The 26,078-nt window shown below is 41.5% G+C and overlaps 1 protein-coding gene across 3 annotated transcripts in view; it reads right to left on the bottom strand.

Annotated features, from left to right (window-relative positions):
- arhgap18 (Rho GTPase activating protein 18) overlaps window positions 1-26,078 on the bottom strand; it is a 123,255-nt gene that overhangs the window by 73,178 nt on the left and 23,999 nt on the right. The window contains exon 1 of one of the 3 annotated variants that reach the window (XM_073057311.1): window positions 5,301-5,435. The exons of 1 other annotated variant lie outside the window; for it this stretch is intronic. Coding sequence is in view for 1 of the 2 variants with exons in the window: in XM_073057308.1 (XP_072913409.1) it covers window positions 4,836-4,951 (116 nt within the window). In the remaining variant the exon portion in view is untranslated. Of the gene's footprint in view, window positions 1-4,835; window positions 5,024-5,300; window positions 5,436-26,078 lie in introns of those variants that run through there. One more of the 3 variants, XM_073057308.1, reaches the window with a different exon arrangement.

The following is a 26,078-nucleotide window of genomic DNA, read 5'->3' as shown; positions in this document are numbered from 1 at the left end:
GTTGTTCCCCCTGGTTACTCTAGTATCCAATGAGTCCCAAGACGTGATGGTTAGTAGGTAAAGTAACTGCTATAAATTATTCCTCGGGTAATTCAGAGTCAGATTCATTTATCACGAGTACATTGAAGCAGGACTGGTCTCCGGGCTTCCCACCTCCAGGCTTTGGCCATCACACTCCGACTTCCGGATTTCCAATCAAACTTCGGACTTTGGTCTTCTGTATCAACTCCCACAGCAGGCGATGACACACCCCCGAAACTCCAGGTCTCAAACTCCTGGCTCACCAACTTGCCGGCCCTCATACTCCCTGCTTGCACCTTCAGGTGTAGAGGATCACCACTAACTGCAACTAGGTGGATGTGCTAAGGATCAAGGTGAAGCTGATTGAAATGGAATAGATTTTAGGAAAATACAGTTGATGGAATTGCTCTGCGAGCTGGCACAGACTCAATAGGACAAATACTATGTTACTATGTCATAGGGAAGTTATATACTCAATGTGACTCTCATTTCTCAGACCAATGAAGTAAAAACGATACCATATATAGACTTTGCGCCTTATACAACTGCTGATGACGTTTACTGTAGTTTTATATCCCAGGAAAAAGCATCAGTGAAAACGATAATCTCACAATAAAAAGAAATCACAGGTTAAATTTTCCAAACAACCTAAATATATGTTCAAAGTTGCTCTACTTCAAGCTCACATTTGTCTTTGTAGTTTTATGAAATAATTTCTAAGTCCCCGCCTTTCTGTAAAACTTGTGCATTAAAGGGTTTAAAAAGTGATCCAGAATGTCTAGAGTTGGGCACTGATTGATTTGGAGACCAGAGTACCAATGTAGTTCTCTGAGATGAATAGCACCCAAACAGTTTACTTATGCTTGACAGATCACACAATAGAAAGTGGAGATTTTGAAATCTATGGTTCATGGCATCAACTTTGTGCAAACGTCTTTGTGTTTCTTTGGCCAAATCTCTGCAGAATACAGTCTTAAGAAATCTAAATCTGTCTGCTCACTTTGCCATTGGACTACATGAACTCTTGCAGAGGTTCCCATTGCTGATAAACCACCTATCAAACCAAATAGTGCAAATACTGAGAATGAGGGCCAAATTAAGGCGAGAGTTGGAAAAAAGTGGATGGCAAATTACTCTTTAATAACTTTCACTTTAGTGGTGTGTAATCAGCATTTTTAGATATTTTAGATTTTCCTTTAAAAAGCAAATCATGCTTGAGCATCACATACAATTCCTTGCACCATACACATGCCAGCAAATGCAGTCAAAGTTAAACTGTCAGCACTGCGCCACTGGAACCTCAGACAAGTCTAAGAGCTCTAGTGTTGGATTGGCCTGTAGAATTGTCTCTATTTTTCTGGAAATCTCTTGGTTTCAGTGGCAGGTGTCACATTACTTGAATCTAGCTTGAATCTGTTGGAACTTCAATGGAATCTACTGTTAATCAGTGGTCCGGTATGAGACGGCCAAACCACCTTTGTTCACCCGTGTCTCCTGCTCTCTTTCTCTATCCTCTCTACCCCCATCTTTGCTCTTGTAACACAAAAAACGACTATAAGCAACAAGTTTTATTCCATACCCAGACCGGGTATTATAGTCACATACCCTGAAACTTTTGGATCACACGCTAACCCAGACCCGGTATTATAGTCACTTATCAACTCACAGACCTCCGTTGATACCCCTGCCCCCACCTTACTCCATCCCTATCTATAATTTTAGTCTGGTTCTCTTTCTCTCTCTTTTTCCCCCCTCACTATAATCTCTCCCCCCCCCCCACCCCCAGCCTTACCTTTCTTTCTCTTTTATTTCCCATAATTCTCCACCTTCCCCCTAGCCCATTTCCCTCCAGCCTATCACTTCCCAGCTCTCTACTTCATCCCTCTCCCCACTTCTTATCCCCCCTCGACCATCCCATGTTACTTCACTCCTGATGAAGGGTTTTGGCCTGAAACGTCGTCACTACCTCCTCCCATAGATGCTGTCTGGCCTGCTGAGTTCTGCCAGCATTTTGTGTTTTTTTTAAAGTTCTATTCCTCATTCTTGACTTGGATTCCAAAAGCAGCAGGATCCGACAGTAGCAGTCAGATTTACCAATATCTTATTGCCTGTTTGCCTCTGTCCTCTTCAAAGACCCACTACCATGATCCAAACCTCTACTGAGATACCAATTGAAAAGTAGTATAATCTAGCCCAGTGTTTTTAACTATTCCAATTTTATGACCTTTATACATCTCTGAATGTCAGAAACAATACACCATACTGCTCTGGACTGTCCTGAACTTTGCATTTATCCCTCATAATATACCCATGGGTGAATGTAACTATTCTGGCCTGCTGGCCCCCAATGTCCTTTCAGCATTACTGTTGTGAGCACTGCTATTTCTAAATGTTTCTCAGGAACAAAAATCCCCAACACTTCCTATCCTCTCTTGTAACACTGCACATGTGCAGGAGCGCTAACCGGAAGTTCTCTACTGAACAACTAGCCATCCACAAAAACCCTCAACGTTTAGAATCATCAGAGCTTTCATGGTGGCTTCAGGGGTCGGTGACAGTGCAGCCAACAGACTGGAGTCAGCGGTACTTTAAGCCGGCAACACAGACTCTCCATATCTGGAGCAGCTAAGTCTAGGCAGGTGGACATCACTATTAGATCTGAGGACAAAGGGATTGTTCGAATTAACCTATTAATCAAGCTGTCAAGGTTGAACCCCATGACAGAATAGAACTAACTTTATTTTTTCAGTAATTAAACCACTACTAAAATATGCACACTCAACACTGCAAAGATCTTTACTGTAAACATGTGCTTGTTTATGACTGGACTGTCTGGCTAAACTGATTACTAACATAATATGACCAGCTCATTCCAGCAATGGCTGTGTAAATGCTGGTAGTAAAAATACGTTGAGCAACCTACACAAAATGCTAGAAGAACTCAGCAGGTCAGGCAACATTTATGGAGGGAAATTAATAATTGACGTTTCAAGTTGAGACCCTTCATCTGGTCCCTCTAGACCTGGCAGGTGGTAGCTCCTTCATCTGGTCCCTTCTGATCTGGCAGGTGATAGACCCTTCATCTGGTCCCTCTAGACCTGGCAGGCCAGGCAGCATCTATGGTGGGAAATTAATAATTGAAGTTTCAAGTTGAAACCCTTCAGTTGGCAGGTGATAGGTGGATACAGGTGCTGAGGGGTGATAGGCACATGGGGGAGAGGACAGTGGGAAGAGCCAGAAGCCAGGGATGACATGTGGAAGTGACAATCGGCTGAAAGATGATGGAATGTGATAAGAGGAAGGTGGAATTGGAGAGGAGGAGTGGGGGTAGGTAGGGAAGGCAGATGGGAACATTGGGAATAAAGCATCATGGGGGGGGGGTATGAGGGATGGACAAATAGGTTTGACCCAGCAGATAAACTTCCTAAAAATTTAGAGAGCACTCTCAACTCAGGATTCAATTAACACATACAAGACCAGAAACACTTTTCCTTAATGTACATGCAGATTCTGCATGAATGCCCGCAGAAAAATGAATCTCAAGGTAGTATACAATGACATGTACATACTTTGATAATAAATTTAATTTGAAACTTTAAAAGTTGTTGGTAGCCATTCATTTATCAGTACATTAAGAAGAAAGTAAAGTTTCTCTGGAAGGGACCTAGTATCTACCTGATACCATTCTGGGTTTGCAGGTCATTAAAACTTCGACATTTTAAGGATGTAATTATGCAAAGTTTATAAATAATGCCATTTACCGCTAATTAGACTTGTCTTGGATGATCAAGCTTTTGGATCTTTCTGCAAACTGCTCATGACAAAGGAAGACAAAAAGAGCTTTGGGAACTTTGTGAATAGAGTAAATGAGCAATTGTGCACATCTCCAACAATTCATATTGAAAGTCTGGTATCACAAATACTGAGAGGAATAAATTAAAATATATGAAGAAATGAAAGGAAGGGAATTACAAGGGAAGACAGACATAAATAAGAGGGGGAAATCAAAACATTTTTACCTTTTAAAATAACCTGACAAGACTGGGATTTCATGTATGAAACAGGTACCCATAATTGTCAGACCTACTGAAATTAACTGGCAGGAAATAACATGATTTAAAAAGTCCTTGGACTTTAAGAAACAGGACCAGACTGTGTTGCCAAGTGTTTTTACCTACTGCATCATGGTAAGACACACAATGTGATGCCTCACAGCATTAGTTTGTAAATAAACCACAAGTAAATAAATGTTGGAATATTCCTGTAACCAAAGCAAACACACCTAATACCTGTATCTGAATTCCAAATCTGAATTCATTATTCGAGTTAATACAATTCAAACCCCAATAATTATTAAAAATGTTTAGTTTGTGCACATTTGACATTTTTGAAATAATAAACCACTTTGGTGAGCATAGATTCCTAATTTCCATACATATTTCCTTCAATGGATTTAGAAATCTACAAACTCAAGGACACTATAGAGTATGTTAACAAATAATCTAGCCAGGTAAGTAAAATACATTCAGATTTAATTGGGATCCAACCTGTGTAATAGCGTTCAAAATCCGAAGGACAATTAGCTTCATATAATGTGCTGATGCATATTTAATGAACGTAAACTAAACACGAGAAAAGTTATTTTAAAAGGCTTTGCATCATTGATCAACAGCAATCAGCCCCAGTACTGAAACCTTTGCACTGTACTACATATTGAAACACGATTAACGCAGAGGCATATTTCAAAGTGTTGAGAGCCTTTTAAGTCGTTCAATGATTGTTCAGCGCCTACTTCAGAGGGATAAACTGCCTACCCCGGCGAAGAAAGACCTGTCTCTTCCGTTGTACTGGTCGCGACCCCGTCAGCGGACTCATCGTTTAAATAGTATCCTGTTAAAACTACGTTCTGAGAAGCAGGCAGGAGATCCATTCCGTGCGAGGCATAATTTCCACTACTTTATTGTTCAACAGGGCACAGCGTAAAGCGGAGAAGAATAAAAAAAAGTCCTTGCCTGGCAACGTGAGTTATTTCCATATTGAAACCCCACCCCTACCATTCAGACACAGTGGGTGGAGCAAATGTTGTCTCAAATAGGAACCTTGACGTTAAGGACACCGAACTTGGAGCTTGCGACCCAAGTCCCCTCACTTGGTACTTTCCAATACTGGCATGTTTGATAAGTGAGGGTTGGGGAGGGAGCCAGTATCAAAAGACGATGTCTAATCGGTGTGCACTATTCTAAAACAATATATGTACAATCAATAGTAAAATTATTCACCTTTTCGCGTGTGTTGCGACCAGTTAGTTTTGCGCTGCGGCTGAGGGAAACTCGCCGGCATTGTGTAATGCCGGGACGACCAGCACCTGGCCCTTTTAAAGGGTAGGCCTTCCGCACGCAGAGTCCGAGGTCCACTCGGTGACAGACGCAATGTTCATCCCGTACACTCACCTCGCTCTAAAACTGGCAAAGCACATTATCAGCTGGCACACAGATCCACACCCTGATCCCAGGAGCCGGCCTCAAATGAGGACACCCATTGATCTGATGGGGGATTACAGGTCAATGAAATGAGGCAGGTGAGAAGGTACTCTCATCAATGTTCTTTACTTAATTGTGTTATTTAACTTTTTAAACGTTTTAAGTGTCTTTTGTTTTCATTATTTGTGCTTTTACAGTTTTATGATATCCAAAGGCTGTTTTGAGAGCTACAAAGCTCCACTGCAACTCTGTCTTCTGTGGGTTACTCTGTAGTATGGCACCTGAGGCCTAGTTATTACACGGACACTGCCGGCCCTCTCAGGGGTCCAACAGAGAAGTGAAGTCGGCCGCCTGTATTCAGCATCGGTGTGGATCTCGATCCTTGACAGCACACAAGTCCCATCATGACTGCATCTGCTGTCTTCTCAAATTGTACTGTACATCTCACAAACTAAAATAGCTGGGAATGGAATAGCTTGTCAGTATCATATAACACCAGGCCAGAAACAACATGATTTTTTCACATTGTCCAAATCCTACGCAAATACTTAGCTCTACATAGCAATTGTTCTTGTTGCCACTCTCCCAAATTATGCACAAAGTTTAAGCATGAAATAGCCTCCATCAAACTAGTGGAGAAGATATTCTACAAAGTTGCACTATATTCTATCTACATCCACAATCCTAGCCAAGTCTTCAACTGAACAAACTTATATAACCCTTCAGCCTATTCTTGCTCTAGGTACTTTTCCCTGGCATCATTTCATAGTCGCTCACGTTCCTCTCAAAGTACGTCTACCCGAACTTAACACTACCGGGCTTAGACGTGTGGCCAGATTTGTCTAATGCAGGGGTGTCAAACTCATTTTAGGTCACTGTCCGGATTGAGCAAAATGCAGCTTCATGCGGGCCGGATCAGTCGGACGCATGCGAACACAGCTTTCGTTGCCTCCGTTTTTTCAGCCTGCTCTCATGTGTCTCAGTCTCTGCTATAACTATAAAGTGTTTCACTCTACAAATTCCATTTCTTATGAAGAAGACTGCCGAATAAACACTAAAAACCCTGAAAACCTGGTACCTGAATAAACTCAGCATTAGCCATATCATACGCCATAGGCGCTTCGATTATTGGGGCCAGCTTTAATAGTAAGTAGATATTATCTCGCGGGCCAAAGATAATTCCACCGCGGGCCGGATTTGGCCCGCGGGCCTTGAGTTTGACATATATGGTCTAATGCTTTTGAAAAGATAATTAATTTATGGTATTCCTAAGGCTATAAATTACTTGGTACAATGCCAACTGTTTTGTGTGTGTGTGTATATATACACACACTCAAAACCATACATGACGTATATCATCCTAAACTGATTTCTTTAAATTTATTAAATCTGTACTCTCATCTTCTTGTTCTATGTGGTAAGAAGTTCACATTCCCATCCATTATTAAATTTTAATATTTGTTTTATCAAGTGCTCTACAGTACTATTCAACATTTTTCAGGCTTTATTGATTTATATGTATGCCATTTCTTGTCTGTACATAATCTCCTATTTCATCCATCTTAAATTCATTCCTTGTTTTGTATGTGATTGGTGTAAATGCTCAGCTTCTCCATTATATACAATGAGAGCAGCTGGTCGGGGTTAAAGTAATTAAAAATAATAATCAAATTCCCAATGCTTGGTTGCAGATTACCAGCGATAACTGGAAGAAGAAATCAATGTCCTGCCATCACGTTGGAGGCTACCTAGATGGGACATGAGGCATTGCTGTTCTAAAGTGAGAGTGGCCTCATCAGGGTGGGAGAAGAGGGCATGGACTAACATGTCGGAATGGGAATGGCAACTGGAATTAAAATGGTTGCCCACTGAGAAATCCTACTTTTTGTGGATGGATCGAAGGTGTTGGGCAAAGCACCCCCCAGTTGACGTCGGGTCTCACTGATGTAGAGGAGGATGCAGTGGGAACACCAGATACAGTAGATGACCCTAACAGATCACCAATGTAGAGGTGGCTGCGTCGGGAGCACTGACATAGACTGAGGGATTGTTGAGAACTTGATGAAAATGTGAATAAGAAGTTGGAGAGACTGGCCAGAGAAGCCAATGGCTAATATCTTGGTGTTACTTGGTATAACTAATACCTTACTTAAAAAATTCTTAGTAATATTTACTAATTATTGTATTTGTATGGATTGTCTTTTGCACATTGATTTGATATCAGTCTTTGTGTGAGTTTTTCATTGATTCTATTGTACTTTTGTTCTACCGTGAATTCCTGCAAGAAAATGAATTCTTGGTAGTATTTGGTGACATATGTTTTTTTCAATAATAAATTTACTTTGAACTTTGTGCATAGAAATCTTTGTGCAGGGCAAGGATTAAAACTAGATTAATATTATAAGAGAAATCTTGAAAGAAGGATAGGATGAGGCAGTGAACTACGAACCAACATTCTTTTGGGATCAACAAAATTTAAATCTTTGCAATATTGATCTACAGAAAGATGCTTCCAGGTGGTTTTTAAGGCATTACAAACTTGATCACAAGGTCAAGGTCATGGAAGTTCATGTTCAATTGTTCTGCTCAATCTTAATACAGTATTCTCAATGTACAGCCTGTCTGTTCTTTACAGCTTTACATTCAATGTTAGAGCTTTAAGACAATGGCTGGATCCTCCAGCTCTAACCTTCTAGTCTAAGTTTTCATTTGGTATGGTTCCAGCTGCTTAAAGTAAAAACAAGCTGAATCACCATGTAAAGAATTTTTCAAGATTTGTCACAAAACAGAACATGCACTACTCTTAGCTGAGCAGCAATGGCAATGCACCCATTTCAGGATGCCACTCAGCAAAAAAAAACATTGACATAACTCAAAAGTTATGACAGACTTCTACTCTGTGGATTTATATAATGCCAATAATGGTGGATACAATTTAAAGTTCCAGATATTTTATATTTCATTTCAGTCCCAGCTAAGCCACACACTTCCACTTGTTCTTTTATGAAACAATAGGTTTGCATATTTGGCAAAAGAATAAATTTTAATTATTAGCCTTACTGTCAGAAATCTCTGATGCAGAATGATGACAACCTGGCCTTGGCTCACTCTGTTCAAGTAGATTCCTTTAGCCTAATATAATTAAAATGAAAGAAGTAATGCTTACATTGCATTTGCTTTTTTTTTTACCATCAACTCTGTCTGCAAGTTAACCTTTAGGGAATCCTGCACTAGTAATCTAAAGCCTCTATGCATCTGATTTCTGACTTCTCTGCCCATTTAGAAAATAGTCTATTCCCTTCTGCAAGGTGCATACATTTCCCTACACTGTATTCCTTCTGCCATCCCTATTCCTTCTGCCATGCCTTCTGCCTGTTCTCCCAAAATGCCCCAGACTTTCTGCAGACTCCTTGCTTCCTCAAAGCAACCAGATGCACCACCTATCTTTGTACCATCCACAAACTTGGCAACAAAGCAATTTATTACATCAACCGTATCATTAACAATGATCTTAAAAGTAGCAGACCCAACACCAACCCCTGAGGAACACCACTAGGCACCAGCATCAACCAGAAAAGGCCTTCTATTGCCACTCCTTGCCACCTGCCGATCTTCTAATCTATGCTAGTACCTTTGCTGTAATACCATGGGCTCCTATTTTGTTAAGCAACCTCATATGTGACACCTCGTCAAAGGTGTTCTGAAAATCCAAGAAAACAGCATCCACTGACTTTCCTTTGTCTATCCTCTCTGTTATTTCTTTAAAGAATTCCAACAGACTTGTCGGGCAAGATCTTCCCTTAAGAAACCAGGCCTATTTTATCATGTGCATCCAAGTACCCAGAACCCTCACCTTTAATATTGGACTCTGAAATCTTAACAACCTCTGAAATTAGGTGAACTGGCCTATAATTTCCTGTGATTTTCCTCCTTCCCTTTTTAAATATTAGAATTATATCTACAATTTTCCAGTTCTCTGCAACTATTCCTGACTCTAATGATTTTTGAAAGATCACTAGCAATGCCTCCACAATCCAGTTCTGAATGTCCAGGGGGGACTGGTGGAGCCGCTGATCAGTGCTCTGTGATTCTGCTGGAGGGGCAATGGAAATTATACACAATGATTAAACTGTATTTCTGCTTTCTATAGGTCCAGCGGAAAAACTCCTCTAGGAATTCATCATAGACGTTCCAATTTTCTAGGATACTATCCAATATAGCTAGATGCAAAGTTATGACTAGAATGTGTGGTAGTTTGTTCAGCTGGTTTCATACCACACAATTGAGCATAATTCAGAACATCCTGACTGGCTGCATCACTGCCTGTTATGGGAACTGTACTTCACTCAATCACAGGTCTCTGCAGAGAGTGGTGCAGACAGCCCAGCACAATTGTAGATATGAACTTCCCACTATTCAGAATATTTACAAAAACAAGTGTTTTTGATTGATCATTGGGGACCTGAGTCACCCCAACCACAAGCTGTTCCAGCTGCTACCATCTGGGAAACGGTACTACAGCATAAAAGCCAGGACTAACAGGCCATCAGACTGCTTAATTCATGCTGATGCAATTGTATTTCTATGTTATATTGACTATCCTGTTGTACATAATATTTATTATAAATTACTATAAATGTAAGAGTTTTTACTCATGTATTTCTAAGTAATAAAGTCAATTCAATTCGAACTCTCAGTAAACAAACAGAATTGTGGAGTTTCTGTTCAGCACAATAGTCTTCTTCCTCAATTGTACGGCAAATATCAAGAGTATGAACAGGTGTGCAACTAATTCCATTAATTTTCTTTTGTTTCCACTGTTAGCACAACTTAATTTTAAACCATTTCCCACCGTTATTATTAAGCATTTTATTGTCTACCAGCCAGACTACAAGCATTTCTACCAAAAGCCTCCATTAGAGATCTTTGTACATTTGACTCCGAAACTGTCATAAAAGTTTCACATTATTACTTTTATTGTTTCTTGGAAAGGTAATAAATCAGCTTGAGAACAATCCTGATTTAGAATCTGTTAATAGACAAGACAAACAACTGAACTTAAATACTTAATTAATACATATATTTGACAATGTTATTTGCTTCTGTCTATTTTCATCAAAATGTCATGTACTCCTTTCAAGGCCTTTATCAACATTTACAGAACAAATTATATACTTTTGAGAAAGGTTTCACATGACAAAAAGTCTGGATAGAATTTGGTGAAAAGTATTTAACCAAGATCAAAATGCAAGCTGGAGATGTGAAATGGAACCAAAAGAAAATGCAGATACTTGGCAGATGAGGCAGCATCTATAAAGAGAGAGATGTTCACATTTTGAACAATTGACTCTTGACAATAAATTATGAAACCCTAACCATTTCTGCACATTAAATGCAGCAACTTATAGAAATATAAAAGATTCTGCAGATGCTGGAAATCTGCTGAGTTCCTCCAGCCTTTTGCAGGTGTCACTCAGCAATTTATGCAGATCTTAGTAATTGCTGTCTTTCTGACTGCCTTCCAAAGTGGAAATCTCAAATCCAAAATTCTAATACTGCATCTCCATTATGACCAAAGAACAGGGAATGCAACTTTATCTTATACTGCTGTCAAACACTGTAACCTTGAACTCCACTCTTGCACTCAACACATTTGAATTGAACCACTGCCAATTTTCCAAACGTTAGCTTAGCTGGGGCCATTTCCTTTGCTCATCTGGATAAATATGAAATTTGTTGCACAAGGCTCTACAGGCCTATGAACACTTTCTGCCAGCTGCACCTCCTTCCCACTGTCAAATATATATTTTTTAAATAAGATAAATAGAAAACTCCAGCAATACTTAGCAGCTGCTTCTCCATCTTTTCAAGTGGGAAAATGATAGTGCACCTCTGATACAAGGTGCTTCCATTGACCCTTGTCAATATTTTTTTTAAATCGATGCACCATAGAAAGCATCCTATCTGGGTGCATCACAGCTTAGAATGGCCCAATACTTACAGAAATTACAGAGAATTGTCGTCATGCCTCAGAATAGATGGATGTCTATTTAGAACAGAGATCAGGAGGAATTCCTTTAGCCAGAGGGTAGTGAACCTCCGGAATTCATTGCCATAGACTGCCGTGGAGGCCAAATCTTTGGGTATATTTAAGGCAGAGGTTGATAGATTCTTGAAAAGTCAGGGCAGGAAATGTTACGGGGAGAAATCAGGAGAATGGGGTTGAAAGGGAACTGGATCTGCCATGACGTAATGGCAGAGAAGATTCGATGGGCCAAATGGCCTCATTCTGCTCCTATCTCTTATGGCTCGTTCCATCCTGAAAACCAGGTTTCCCTCCGTGGACTCTGTCTATATTTGCTGCTGCCTTGGGAGAGCAGCCAGCATAACTACGACCTCTCCCACCCCAGACGTTCTCTCCTGTCCCTAACTTTCATCAGCGGGGAGTAAAATGAAAAAACAGAACACCAGGCTCAAGGACACCTTCTGTCCTGCTGTTATTAGACCTCTTGTATGGAAAAGATGACCTCGTCTTCACAATCTCCCTCACTATATGGCCCTTGTTCCTTAATTTTCTGCACTATAACTGTAACACTTTATTCTGCATTTTGTAATTCTTTTTCTCTTTGAACTACCTTGTACTCGTGTTTTGAAATTGTCTGCATTTTTGGCATGCAACACAAAGCTTTTCACTTTATTTTTGGTAAGACAGAAAGAAACTGATTGCAAAACTTTGTCATAGGACCCTTGTGGTCAAGATGCTGATCTAGCAATGTCCTACAGCAATAACTAAGACAGTTCCAACAGTCCCAACAGTTCCAGAGCAAACAACAACACACACAAAATGCTGGTGGAACACAGCAGGCCAGGCAGCATCTATAGGGAGAAGCGCTGTCGATGTTTCCCTTAACAGTAGCCAACATTGGGCAGATGTTCAGCACCAATTTATAGTGCAAACACACAGAACGAATCAGGTTACTGAAAGAACTTGAAGAATGGGAGAAACATTGTACGAGGGCTAAAAGCAAAGGATATAATCTATAGTGGTTCCCAACCTGTGGTCCATGGACCCCTCGGTTAATGGTAGGGGTCCATGGCAAAAAAAGGCTGGGAATCTCTAATCTAGAGATTCATCAGGATGAGAGAACTGAATAACACAGTTTTGTAACTGCTATGCATTGTGCTCCCTCTTGGAAATTTGCTTCTATTGACAATAGAATCAAATTTTAGAGGTTTAGTACAAGCAAAGCGATTATTATTTAACTTGATAAGTGACACCAACTGTGGAAGAATTGTAGTTGATGAACTACATAGAACAAAATAGACCATAACAGCAGAGGCCTTTCTGCCCACAATGTTGTGACAACCTTTTAACCTACTATAAGATCAATCTAACCCTCCCCTCCCCCTACATAGCTCTCCATTTTTCAATCATCTATGTGGCTATTTAAGAGTTCTTAAATGTCCCTAATGTATCTGTCTCTACCACCACCCCTGCCTGGGCATTCCATGCACCCACCACTCTGGCATCAACAAGGAAATGGAAGAAGAGGCTTTGCAAGTAATTAGTTAGGGAAATTATGTACCAATTGAACAAGAAATATTAGAGAAACTCCTCCATCTTTGAAAAATGAAACAGTTTCTCAATTTTGCTTCAATAATTGATTACTACATTTTCTTTCTGACTGATCTATTGATCCTTATTTTCCCTTTTCCAACTATATTAGCACAATTATATTTGGACCATTGTCGTTCTCTTCGAAAATGTTTGTCCATCAATCTGCTTTGTAAAAGAACGACTATGCATTGAAATGTTCTTATGATTCACATTATGCCTGTTGTATGTGGATCCTATGTAATAATTGCACAAATACACAGGGGCAGCTCTGGGAAACCATTACATAGCTCTCTTCAGTGCAGCTGTGTGTGGAACACTATTTGGAAAAAAAAGTGCAAGAAGTCAAATAATGGTGAAATTCCAGGCCTAATTTTTATCTTGGCTTCATTAACCGTTACAGTACACACGACAAAAATGCAATAAGTAGCGAGTGTCTGAAATTATCTCAGCATAACTATTCAACTTGAATGCGTACACTACATATTTTAACTGGATATGCTTGCACGTTAATGTGCAAGTCCATTGTAACTCATCGAAATGAGCCAAAACAATCTTCAGACCATTTTGTAAGGCTAAGCAACAAAATCTTCAATCTGATGTTCTGGGGACTGTACAAGCTTATGTTCTAAGCCAGCTTCCGTGGAGGGAATGAAATGAAAGAAGATAATGCACAATGCTTTAACTCAGAGTAATAAGATTATTAAAGTACAAGCAGCACTAGCGACCAGAGATTAGGATTCAATTCCCGCCGCCGCTATCTGTTTGTAATGGGCTTCCTCCGGGCGGTCTGGCTCCCTCCCACATTCCAAAGACATACAGGTTAGGGTTAGTAAGTTGTGGGCATGCTATACTGGCACCAGAAGTATAGTGACACTTGCGGCCTATTCCCAGCACATCCACAGACTCTGCTGGTGGTTGACGCAAGCAATGTATTTCACTGTGTGTTTCGAAGTATCAATGTACCTGTGACAAATAACGTCAATCAATCTTTAATCAATGATGTAAGCATACTACAGAAAAAAACCTTTAGTCTTTGCAAAGGCCTCAGAGGACAACTGATTGTTAAGGAAAGAGAATAAAATCCAAACGGGAGCATGAAATGGACTTCTTTGTAGCCAGTTCAATGCTTTCTAAACAGGGGTACGTTTGATTGGAAGAATATCCCTTAATTTGCAATAGCAATGAAGATCTGTGAAATCAATTGCAGGTTTTATTTCACAGAATAATTCAGAGATAAAAAAGTTTTCAGAGTAAATAATGAGTGTCCCCTTTACTAACTGCAATAATGCTCCTTTCTAATAAGTCCTTTATCATATTCAGGCTTGGACTGAATAAACCCAAGTAATATCCGTGCTGCACTTTTGCCAGGTAATGACCATTTCCAACAATAGAGAATTGAACCACTTTCCTTTAATAACTAATACTGCACTACACCTTAACAACACAAACACGAGGAAATCTGCAGATGCTGGAAATTCATGCAACACACACAAAATGCTGGTGGAACACAGCAGGCCAGGCAGCATCTGTAGGAAGAAGTACAGTCGACATTTTGGGCCGAGACCCTTTGTCAGTCCTGAAATGGCCGAAAACATCGACTGTACTTCTTCCTATAGATGCTGCCTGGCCTGCTGTGTTCCACCAGCATTTTGTGTGTGTTGCTACACTTTAACAAGTTCAGTTTATTGAAAAATGTGGATTTTTCCACATGTACATATTGATCATGTGGGGTAGGTAATGCATATTGTTTATCCCTGGTACAATATCTCTTTAATGACCACAGTCAAATACATTGCTTCACCAAAATTGGTAATAGACTGATCATGCTGGTTCATCTCTACTAGAATTCTATTTTGTTCTGATCTAATTACTTCTATTTCTCCTATAAATCTGAAGTGCATTGGTTTGCATTGGGCTTGATAAAAAAAAATATGGGCAACCTGACTGGGTCTCAACTCCTCATTATCCAATCTTTCAAAAATTTGGCCATCTAGCTGTCTTTTCCGTCAAGAGCTCACTGATATTTCTTTGGCTAAATCGTTGGGCTTTAGACAAGGATATATGTTTGCTTGTTTATTTTCTTTCCCTTATCTGAAAATTAAAACGATGGCTTCCATTACATCGACGATCACATTCTACTCCAGTCTCACCCACATACAATGGATTCTTCACTTTCACTCTACAACCACAAAATTCAGTCATATTTATTGACGTTGCAATTTCACATGCAACATCAAATGTGAGATAACGTGTTTAACAACTGCAAGCAAATTTGATGACTTGCACTTTTTTAGACCGCACACACTTGGAGAAGTTTGTAATCTAGTCAACGGCAGCTTCCTCAACAAGACAGGGCACGTGATGAGCGTCTCAACCAGTTTGTTTCCCAGTACTAAATCTGCAATTTCACAATTGAATTATCAATCATCTGAAAGTGTCTACAATCTAAAAAGCTAATTCTGATTTTTTTTTAAACTACAGATAATGCCTAACCCATGTATTTCCAGCAAATTCTATTTTTTTAAAAATTAAGACTACTGGCACCTGCAGTTTTTTTTTTAATTTTCATATTTGCCTTCCAACATATCTTCAGATTATTGTGGTGGCACAGCAGTCCCTTTGAATTGTCCATTCTCAGGGACTGTGAATGCTCCAGAAATGTTAAATCCCAATTCCATCAGCTACAGTCTGTCTAGGACATCTCACCCTGATCTACTTTCTAATATCAGAATCAGAGTTAATATCACTGGCATACATCGTGAATTCATTAACTTTGTGGCAGCAGTACAATGCAATACATGAAAATTTAGAAAAAACTGAATTACAGTAAATATATGTATATTAAATAGTTAAATTAAATTAAGTAGGGCATTGAATTCACTTTATTACTTACACCTTTCACATACATGGGTAAAAAAAAATTTGTTACATATCTGTTTAAATGTGCAATGTATAGTAATTTGTAATAAATAGTATGTACAACATAATCAATACAGCATAGAAATACAATTGTATCAGCATGAATTAATCAGTCTGATGGTCTGGTGGAAGAAGCTGTCCCGGAGCCTGTTGGTCCTGGCTTTTATGCTGCGGTACTGTTTCCCGGATGGTAGCAGCTGAAACAGTTTGAGGTTAGGGTGATCAATGATCCTTCGGGACCCCAGTGATCCTTCCGGACCTTTTTACACACCTGTCTCTATAAGTGTCCTGAATCATGGGAAGTTCACATCTACAGATGCGCTGGGCTGTCCGTACCACTCTCTGCAGAGCCCTGCGATTCAGGGAGGTACAGTTCCCATACCAGGCAGAGATGCAGCCAGTCAGGATGCTCTCATTTGTGCCCCTATAGAAAGCTCTTAGAATTTGGGGGCCCAAATTCTAAACCCTCCAAGGTGAAAGAGGCGCTTTTGTACTTTTTTCACCACGCAGCCAGTATGTACAGACCACGTGAGATCCTCGGTGATGTGTATGCCGATGGAACTTAAAGCTGTTCACCCTCTCAATCCCAGATCCATTGATATCAATAGGGGTTTCCATTCCTCCTGTAGTCCACAACCAGCTCCTTTGTTTTTGTGAAACTGAGGGAAAGGCTGTTTTTGTGACGCCACTGTATCAGTGTGATTACTTCTTCACTGTAGGCTGCCTCATTATCATTTGAGGCAGTGCCAATCAGTGTAGCAAAATATTGATAAAAACATACATAGTGAGGTTCATGGGTTCAATGTCCATTTAGAAATCGGATGTCAGAGGAGATTTGAAGCAAGAAGGCTTCGAGTGGAACATCTGACAGGATTTTCAGACAGAAGGCATTTTACTTCTTGGGTAAAGGGAGGCAAGACTGTCAGCCAGTAGAGAGCGGGAAGAATTTAAAAAGAAGACCGCCATATACAGTGGGCAGCGGAGTGAGAGGGTAGCACGGTGATAGGGATTTGGCTCAAACGAGTGAGAGGGTAGCACGGTGATAGGGATTTGGCTCAAACGAGTGAGAGGGTAGCACGGTGATAGGGCTTTGGCTCAAACGAGTGAGAGGGTAGCAGAGGGATAGGGCTTTGGCTCAAACGAGTGAGAGGGTAGCAGAGGGATAGGGCTTTGGCTCAAACGAGTGAGAGGGTAGCACGGTGATAGGGATTTAGCTCAAACGAGTGAGAGGGTAGCACGGTGATAGGGCTTTGGCTCAAACGAGTGAGAGGGTAGCAGAGGGATAGGGCTTTGGCTCAAACGAGTGAGAGGGTAGCAGAGAGATAGGGCTTTGGCTCAAACGAGTGAGAGGGTAGCACGGTGATAGGGATTTAGCTCAAACGAGTGAGAAGGTAGCACGGTGATAGGGCTTTGGCTCAAACGAGTGAGAGGGTAGCAGAGGGATAGGGCTTTGGCTCAAACGAGTGAGAGGGTAGCAGAGAGATAGGGCTTTGGCTCAAACGAGTGAGAGGGTAGCACGGTGATAGGGCTTTGGCTCAAACGAGTGAGAGGGTAGCAGAGGGATAGGGCTTTGGCTCAAACGAGTGAGAGGGTAGCAGAGGGATAGGGCTTTGGCTCAAACGAGTGAGAGGGTAGCAGAGAGATAGGGCTTTGGCTCAAACGAGTGAGAGGGTAGCAGAGAGATAGGGCTTTGGCTCGAACGAGTGAGAGGGTAGCAGAGAGATAGGGCTTTGGCTCAAACGAGTGAGAGGGTAGCAGAGGGATAGGGCTTTGGCTCAAACGAGTGAGAGGGTAGCAGAGGGATAGGGCTTTGGCTCAAATGTGTGAGGGGTAGCAGAGAGATAGGGCTTTGGCTCAAACGAGTGAGAGGGTAGCAGAGGGATAGGGCTTTGGCTCAAACGAGTGAGAGGGTAGCAGAGCGATAGGGCTTTGGCTCAAACGAGTGAGAGGGTAGCAGAGGGATAGGGCTTTGGCTCAAACGAGTGAGAGGGTAGCAGAGAGATAGGGCTTTGCCTCAAACGAGTGAGAGGGTAGCAGAGGGATAGGGCTTTGGCTCGAACGAGTGAGAGGGTAGCAGAGGGATAGGGCTTTGGCTCAAACGAGTGAGAGGGTAGCAGAGGGATAGGGCTTTGGCTCAAACGAGTGAGAGGGTAGCAGAGGGATAGGGCTTTGGCTCAAACGAGTGAGAGGGTAGCAGAGGGATAGGGCTTTGGCTTAAACGAGTGAGCGGGTAGCAGAGGGATAGGGCTTTGGCTCAAACGAGTGAGAGGGTAGCAGAGGGATAGGGCTTTGGCTCAAACGGGGCTTCGGCGAGGAAGGGTAAGATGAAGAACTGATCCACAGATAAGTCTTTGACTTCCCCAGCTGACTCTTCCCTTTCTCCCGCGGTCCTCTTCCGCTAACATCCGTTGCTCTGTCTCGGCAGGTGAGCTCAGTCCCGTGCCATGCTCCTCCTGTGACATGTGGGAACTCAGGGAGGCTGACAGTGTCCCTGAAGACTGCGTGTGCAGGAAGTGTGTCCAGCTGCAGCTTCTGATAGACCGCATGGCGACACTGGAGCTGCGCATGGACTCACTTTGCAGCATCTGAGATGCTGAGAATGTCGTGGATACCACATTTAGTGAGTTGGTCGCACCGCAGTTTAAGGATCTAAGGAAAGATAGGGAATGGGTGACCAACAGGAAGAGTAGTAGCAGGAAGGTAGTACAAGAGTCTCCTGCGGTCATCTCCCTCCAAAACAGATATACCGCTTTGGAGTCTGTTGGGCAAGATAGCTCATCAGCTGAGGGCAGCAGTAGCCAGGATCATGGCACCGTGGGAGGCTCTGCTGCGCATGAGGGAAAGAAAAAGAGTGGCAGAGCTGTTGTGGTAGGGGATTCCATGGTAAGGGGAATAGAAAGGAGTTTCTGTGGCCGTAAGCGGGACTCCCGTATGGTGTGTTGCCTCCCAGGTGCAAGGGTCAGAGATGTCTGGAAGAGGCTGCAGGGCATTCTGAAAGGGGAGGGTGAGTTAGCTAGCTGTCCTGGTGCAGGTAGGTACTAATGATATAGGAAGAAAGCGGGATGAGGTCCTACAAGCTGAATTTAGGGAGCTAGGAGATAAATTAAAGAGCAGGACCTCAAAGGTAATAATCTCAGGATTATTACCGGTGCCACGTGCTAGCCAGAGTTGGAATAGCAGGATAGCTGTGGCTTGAGCGGTGGTGCAGGAGGGAGGGTCTCAGATTCTTGGGGCATTGGAACCGCTTCTGGGAGAGGCGGGACCAGTACCATCCAGACGGTCTACATCTGGGCAGGGCTGGGATCAATGTCCTAGGGAGATTGTTTGCTTGTGCTGTTGGGGAGGTTCTAAACTAATATGGCAGGGGGATGGGAACCCACACAGAAAAGAAGAGGGAAGTGATGCAGAGTTAATGAAGAAAAAAGTAAGAGTAGAGTGCATAAAAGTAAAAAAGCAAACATCGCATAGGACACTAGATGCTAAAAGGACAATGAGTATAAGGGCACTTTATCTAAATGCCCATAGTATTAGAAACAAGGTTAGTGAACTTGTGGCACAGATCAGTACTAAGGCATATGATTTAGTGACCATTATAGAAACTTGGTCGCAAGGTGGAGATGACTGGGAATTAAATATCCAAGGGTATTAGGTAATACGGAAAGATAGGCAGGAAGGCAGAGGAGGTGGGGTGGCGCTCTTAATTAAAGATGAGATCAGGGCGATTGTGAGAGATGATATAAGATCTAAGGAGCAGAATGTTGAGTCCATCTGGGTAGAGATTAAGAATAGTAAAGGGAAAAAAATCACTGGTGGGAGTTGTCTATAGACCACCTATAGGAAATAAAAGATAGCATCAAATTAAAAGCTCATTTGTACAAAGTCGCAAAGAGTAGTGGAAGGCTGGAGGATTGGGAAAACTTTAAAAAGCAACAAAGAACAACTAAACAAGAAATAAGGAAAGGGAAGATAGAGTATGAAAGTAAATTAGCACAAAATAGTGATAAGCAAACTAGAGGGCCTGAAGGTAGATAAATTTCCTGGTCCTGATGTGATGCAACCCAGGGTGCTGAGGGAATTGGCAGAGGTTATAGTAGACACGTTGGTAATCATTTACCAAAAATCTCTACACTCTAGGCAGGTCTCGGCAGATTGGAAGACAACAAATGTCACAACAATTTTTTTAAAAAGATGTAGGCAAAAGACGGGCAACTATAATCCAGATAGCTTAACATCTGTAGTTGGGAAGATGTTTGAAGCTGTCATTAAGGAAGAAATAGTGAAACATTTAGAAAGGAGTGGTTCCATTAGACAGATGTAGCATGGATTCAGAAAGGGCAGGTCCTGTTTGACAAACTTACTGGAGTTCTTTGAGGACATAATGAGTGCAGTGGATAGGGGGGAACAGGTGGATGTCGTATACTTGGATTTCCAGAAGGCGTTCGATAAGATGCCACACAAGAGACTTATAAATAAGATACGGATGCATGAAGTTGGAGGAAGTGTATTGGCATGGATAGTGAATTGGTTAAACAATAGAAGGCAGAGAGTTAGTATAAATAGGTGTTTCTCTGGTTGGCAGTCAGTGGTGAGTGGGGTGCCGCAGGGGTCTGTGCTGGGACCGCAACTGTTTACCATTTACATTGATGATTCGGAAGAGGGGACTGAGTGTAGCGTAGCAAAATTTGCTGATGACACTAAACTGAGTGGAAAAGCAAATTGTACAGAGGATGTGGAGAGTCTGCAGAGGGATATAGACAGGTTAAGTGAGTGGGCCAAGGTCTGGCAGATGGAATACAATGTTGGTAAATGCAAGATCATCCACTTTGGAAGGAATAATAAAAGAGCAGATTATTATTTAAATGGTGAAAGATTGCAACATGCTGTTGTGCAGAGGGACTTCGGAGTGCTTGTTCATGAATTGCAAAAAGTTGGCTTGCAAGTTCAACAGGTTATTAAGAAGGCAAACAGAATGTTGGCCTTTATTGCTAGAGGGATGGAATTTAAGAGCAGGGAGGTCATGCTGCAACTATACAGGGTACTGGTGAGGCCGCACTTGGAGTACTGTGTGCAGTTCTGGTCTCCATACTTGAGGAAGGATATACTGGCTTTGGAGGCAGTGCAGAGGAGCTTCACCAGGTTGATTCCAGAGATTAAGGGGTTAACCTATGAGGAAAGGTTGAGTCGCCTGGGACAACACTCTCTGGAATTCAGAAGAACGAGAGGGGATCTTATAGAAACATCTTAAATAGAGGCACTGCTGTGCTTTTGTCATAATTGCATTTACTTGCTGGGCCCAGAACAAGTCCTCAAAAATGATAACACCAAGTAATTTAAAGTTGCTGAGCCTCTCTACCTCTGATCCCCAGTCCATGAGCATGGCTCTTTGGCTTCTTCCTCTTGAAGTCAACTATTAAGTGACAGATGGTTGTTATTGTAGCACCACTCAGCCAGATTTTCAATCTTCCTCCTATATGCTGATTTATCGGCTTACAACAGTAGTATCATCAGCAAACTTGAATATATCACAGGAGCTGTGCTTAGTCACATAATCATAAGTGTAAAGCAAGTAGAGCCGGGGGCTAAGCAGACAGCCTTGTGGCATGTCTCTGCTTATGGAGATTGTGGAGGAGATTGGTTGTTGCCAATCAGAACTGACTGGGGTCTGCAGCAAGTGAGGAAACTGAAAATCAATTTACACAAGGAGATATTGAAGTCAAGGTCTTGAAGCCTATTGATTAGTTTTGAGGGCATGATGGCATTGAATGCCAAGCTGTAGTGGTTAAAGAGCATCCTGATGTAAGCACCTCAGCTGTCCAGATGTTCCAGGGTTGAGTGAAGAACCAATGAGATGGCATCTACTGTGGACCTGTTGTGCCAGTAGGCAAATCGGAGCAGATCCAAATCACTTCTCAGGCAGGAGTTGATATGTTTCATCACCAACTTCTCTAAACACTTCATCTCTGTGGATGTACTTGATGATAGCTATAAAAAATGTCAAAATATTTCAAAGTCAACTTCCACTGCAGTCTTAGAAATGGCTTTGCTTTTTCACTGCTGATTGATTTTTGCAGACAAGAGTACTCATTCCACTCTGCACACACAAAATTTAAAAATAAGCCTTCAACATTAAACATGTAGTAAGAGTCATTTATTAAATAACTTTTCAAATAAGCCAAATTAGGTCCCACACCACCAGGTTCAGGAACAGTCATTTCCGCTCAACCAGTGTGAATAATTTCACTTAACTCAACACTGAATTGAATCCACAACCTATGGTCTCACTTTAAAGGAAGTTACAACTCATGTTCTCAGAATTATTTACTTATTTACTATTACCATTAACTTTTGTTATTTGTAGTGTGTCTTCTTTTGCACACTGGTGGTTTGTCAGTCTTTGTGCGTAGTTTTTCATTGATTGTCCTACTGTGAATGCCCACAGGAAGATGTATCTCAGGGCAGTACACAGATATGCACTTAAGAATAAATTGACTTTGAACCTTTCTCTCTCTGGCACAAAATGCAAAATAGTTGACTTTCACTACCAAACTTAACACATAATATACTGTATGGCAGTACCTGGAACAAAGATATTTTCAGTCTCTTCCAATGGCAACTCTAAAGAGATATTATGGTTACATAACAGACCATTTGAGAGCAGAGCAAGGTGACCTTTGTTAGCCTTTTAATTCCTAGTCAATGATTGAGAGCTCTTGAGTATTTAATATTTCAGTAATAATTGAGTAATCTTGTAAATATATATTGTTTGATTCAGCATTCTTGTTCATTTAAATAATTCATTATGGGTTATATGCAGAAATACAGAGAAGTGCATATTCATCATATTACCACGATACGTGCACGCCTCGCTTAAAGTAATCATGAAGTTAGACCCGCATTCCCGGACTCCCGTGTCTTCCTTTGAATTAATTTAATGCTTTAATGCTCCCATAACAGGAGTTGCTGTTATGGGAACAATGATTGTTTAGAAGTAGGTTTCTCGGCTCCAACCGGACACAAAATAGAGGTCACTTTTAGGATCTTTCTTAAGACTAAATGGCATCGTCACAACAGGAGTAGCAACTGGCATTAATTCATTCAAAGCCCAGACACTGGCCCTTGTGGCTAACTCCACTTGTGTATGTGACCCTCCGGTTCTGTCGGCTGCGTAAGTCTAGGTACGAGCTTGAGGTGCAAAACTTCCTGTTTGTGTGGGTGCTGTATGACCTGTTCCCCGTTACCAATCAGTACCACGAAATAACAGACAGTACACCATATGCAATTAAACGGTTTAGCTTTACAATTCTTAATTTGACTAAAGGGTTAGTAAAAGAAAAACAAAAAAAGGGCCCATTTTAATGAAACAGTCTAACGTGCACAAGTTGGAGCTCACGGCTTCCCTTCCACTGGCCCTCCATCGATTTCCCCGGGCTTCATCGACCCCACTCCAAGTCCACTCCTTTCTGTGTCTACGACCTCCCCTTCTGGTGTTTTCTCTCTTCACCTTCCACCGATCAAAAGACCCAAATCACCTCGGTCTCAGGCACACAAGAAGAAAAAAACACTTCCTTCATTGGACAGCGCAAATTCCAAAGCCCCCGTTATCTCCGGCCATAACTCAAACACTGCAGCTACAGGAAAACCATTACATTAGCAGTGCTCCTACAGAAAGACCATTACATTATCAGTGAAACCTTTCCCAGAGTGTTACATGTACATCATCTGAACCATTTCCAAGGCTCCACACAGGTACATCTCAAAACTGATTAACTAAAAAATGATGAACTGGAGGATTATCTTCTCAGTGAATGATGTTTTAAAAGTTAGTTCTTGTTATCTTTTCAGAAGTTATTTCAAAACAGCACAAACTGTTGCTCACAATCTTTGTAATTTGACAGTATAAATCTCACAACCCAAAAATAACTGATCAGCGTCCATGAAAAAGGAAAACACAGTGTCATGAGCTGTATCAGGTTAAAGAACAGGGTGATGTGAGACTTAAGTAAAATAATATACATCAGGTGTTGTGAAAGGAGCAGATAAATTTTTGCGAGTGTGCAGATATTTCGTCAAGGCCAATTCCTGAAAAACAAGCAAGGTATTTTAGCAGGGCATTGAAAAAAAGCCTCAGGAAAAAGCAAAGGCCACTCAACCATCCTCCCCCACCCCCACCACCCCAATCCTTATCTTCTGGGCCAATTAATGAGATCATGGCTTATCTGATGATAACCTCAACCCCATTTTTAATTTGCAGTAACCTTTTGCCTCAAGCTTATCTACCTCTGCCATAAAAAAAATTCACAGACTGCTTCCTCTGCTCTTTGGAAATAGCTCCAGGTTCATGACGCAGGGGAAAAAAAAACAGAGATTGCCTCATCTCTGACTTGAATAAACACTTTTAAACAGAGATTTCTACAAGAAACATCTTCTCCACATCCGAACTGATAAACCCCTTCACAATCTGAACCTTTCAACCAGGTCACTTCTCAATCTTCTGAACTCCAACTATTATGAGGGTAGATTGTCCAACCTTTCTCCATAAATCAATGTGCCCACTGTTTCTTGTTGACCTACTCTTCTACCGATGCTAATACGTTATCTCCTACAGAGCAAGCTTTTATTTCTCACAATAACTTTTGATGCAGGTATCTTATCCAGTATCTTCTGGAAATCTATTTATCCATCAAATCTCCCTTATCCACTTAATACTTTTTCAAAGAACTCTAATGAATTGGCCAAACATGATGTCCCCTTTATAAAATGTTTATTTGCCAGCACATGACATCAAATGCAATTCATCTAATGGCAAACTTGATTCAGGGGACACCGTCGGAGTAGGCAATGGAAAAATGTACAATGTCTTCCAATGCTCCCAAGTATATGCATCTACATTTGGTAGGGTAGTATATAGTAAGAACTTGATGCCCTTTTCCTAGTTCCTCCAACCTATCCAATTGGAAGCAAGCTTCAAAGTACATTTATTATCAAAGTATGTATACAAAATACAACTCTGAGATTCATACTCCCACAGGCAGCCACAAAACAAAGAAACACCATGGAACCCATTCAAAGAAAAACATCAGACACCCAACGCAGGACAAAGAGAACAAATCGTGCAGATGGCAAAAAGCAGGCGAACAACACATCAAACGGGGAGTCTAGGAGGATTCAGTTCAGTTCCGTGCTGCTAGCCAACTGCAGGCTGCAGAGACAGTTTTCACTGATTGCCCCGATCAAACCATTCAAAAACAGCGCAAAGAAGAGTAACCAGAATCCAGAGACCCAGGCAACATGAACCCCAACATCCCCCAAAATGAGTCTATAGCCACAAGCCTCACTGATCAATCCTTGCAATGTGGAACCTCGGACTCCTGCACTTTCCTCCGCCAGCAGCAAGCGAGAAGGAGAGGAAGAGCAGTCAACGCAGGCACACAGTGGGTGCCGAACACCCACCTGTCCTCTGCTCTGGTTCTCGTCGACCCTATGCCCAAGCTTCCAGGTCTCCAGGCCATACAATCTGCTCCCTACCTCACTGAACTCCCTCAGAGACAGCAAGGCACCAGATCGCTCCATCGACCCGAAAACACACCTTCCAATCACAGGTTGCAATCGCACGCAGATTAGTAGTAGAATCATATTTGAAACAAGTAGCTTTGTGAACTGTCCGCAGGACGTCGCCGTTGGCTGCAGTGTTCACTGGCGCCATCTTGTCGCGTAAAGCAAACAGGTTAACAGGTTAGCCACCATACAGCTGAGCAGAAAGTTATTCTTGCTTTTAATGAGGCAATGGATAAAAGAATCAAAAACATGTACAAAGTATAGAAACTGCTATAGAAGCAGAAGTTTGCCTGTCACAAAGGAACCAAGTCAGTCATATCTCTGATAATGAATTATGTCCCATTCATCAGAAAAGTGAAATGTTAATCGGGCTTTCCTGTAGCTTGCTTTGATCTTCAGGTCTCCTCGAAATTTGCTTTGAACTTTGAACAAAGGAAGCAAATGGCTTTAGGTGTAAAATTAATAAAACAAATATTCCAGTGTGC

The sequence above is a fragment of the Hemitrygon akajei genome, chromosome 9 (assembly GCF_048418815.1).
Source record: "Hemitrygon akajei chromosome 9, sHemAka1.3, whole genome shotgun sequence".
NCBI classification, from domain to species: domain Eukaryota; kingdom Metazoa; phylum Chordata; class Chondrichthyes; order Myliobatiformes; family Dasyatidae; genus Hemitrygon; species Hemitrygon akajei.
Note: the sequence above shows the minus strand (reverse complement) of the source record. Positions and strands in the feature narration are given on the sequence as shown.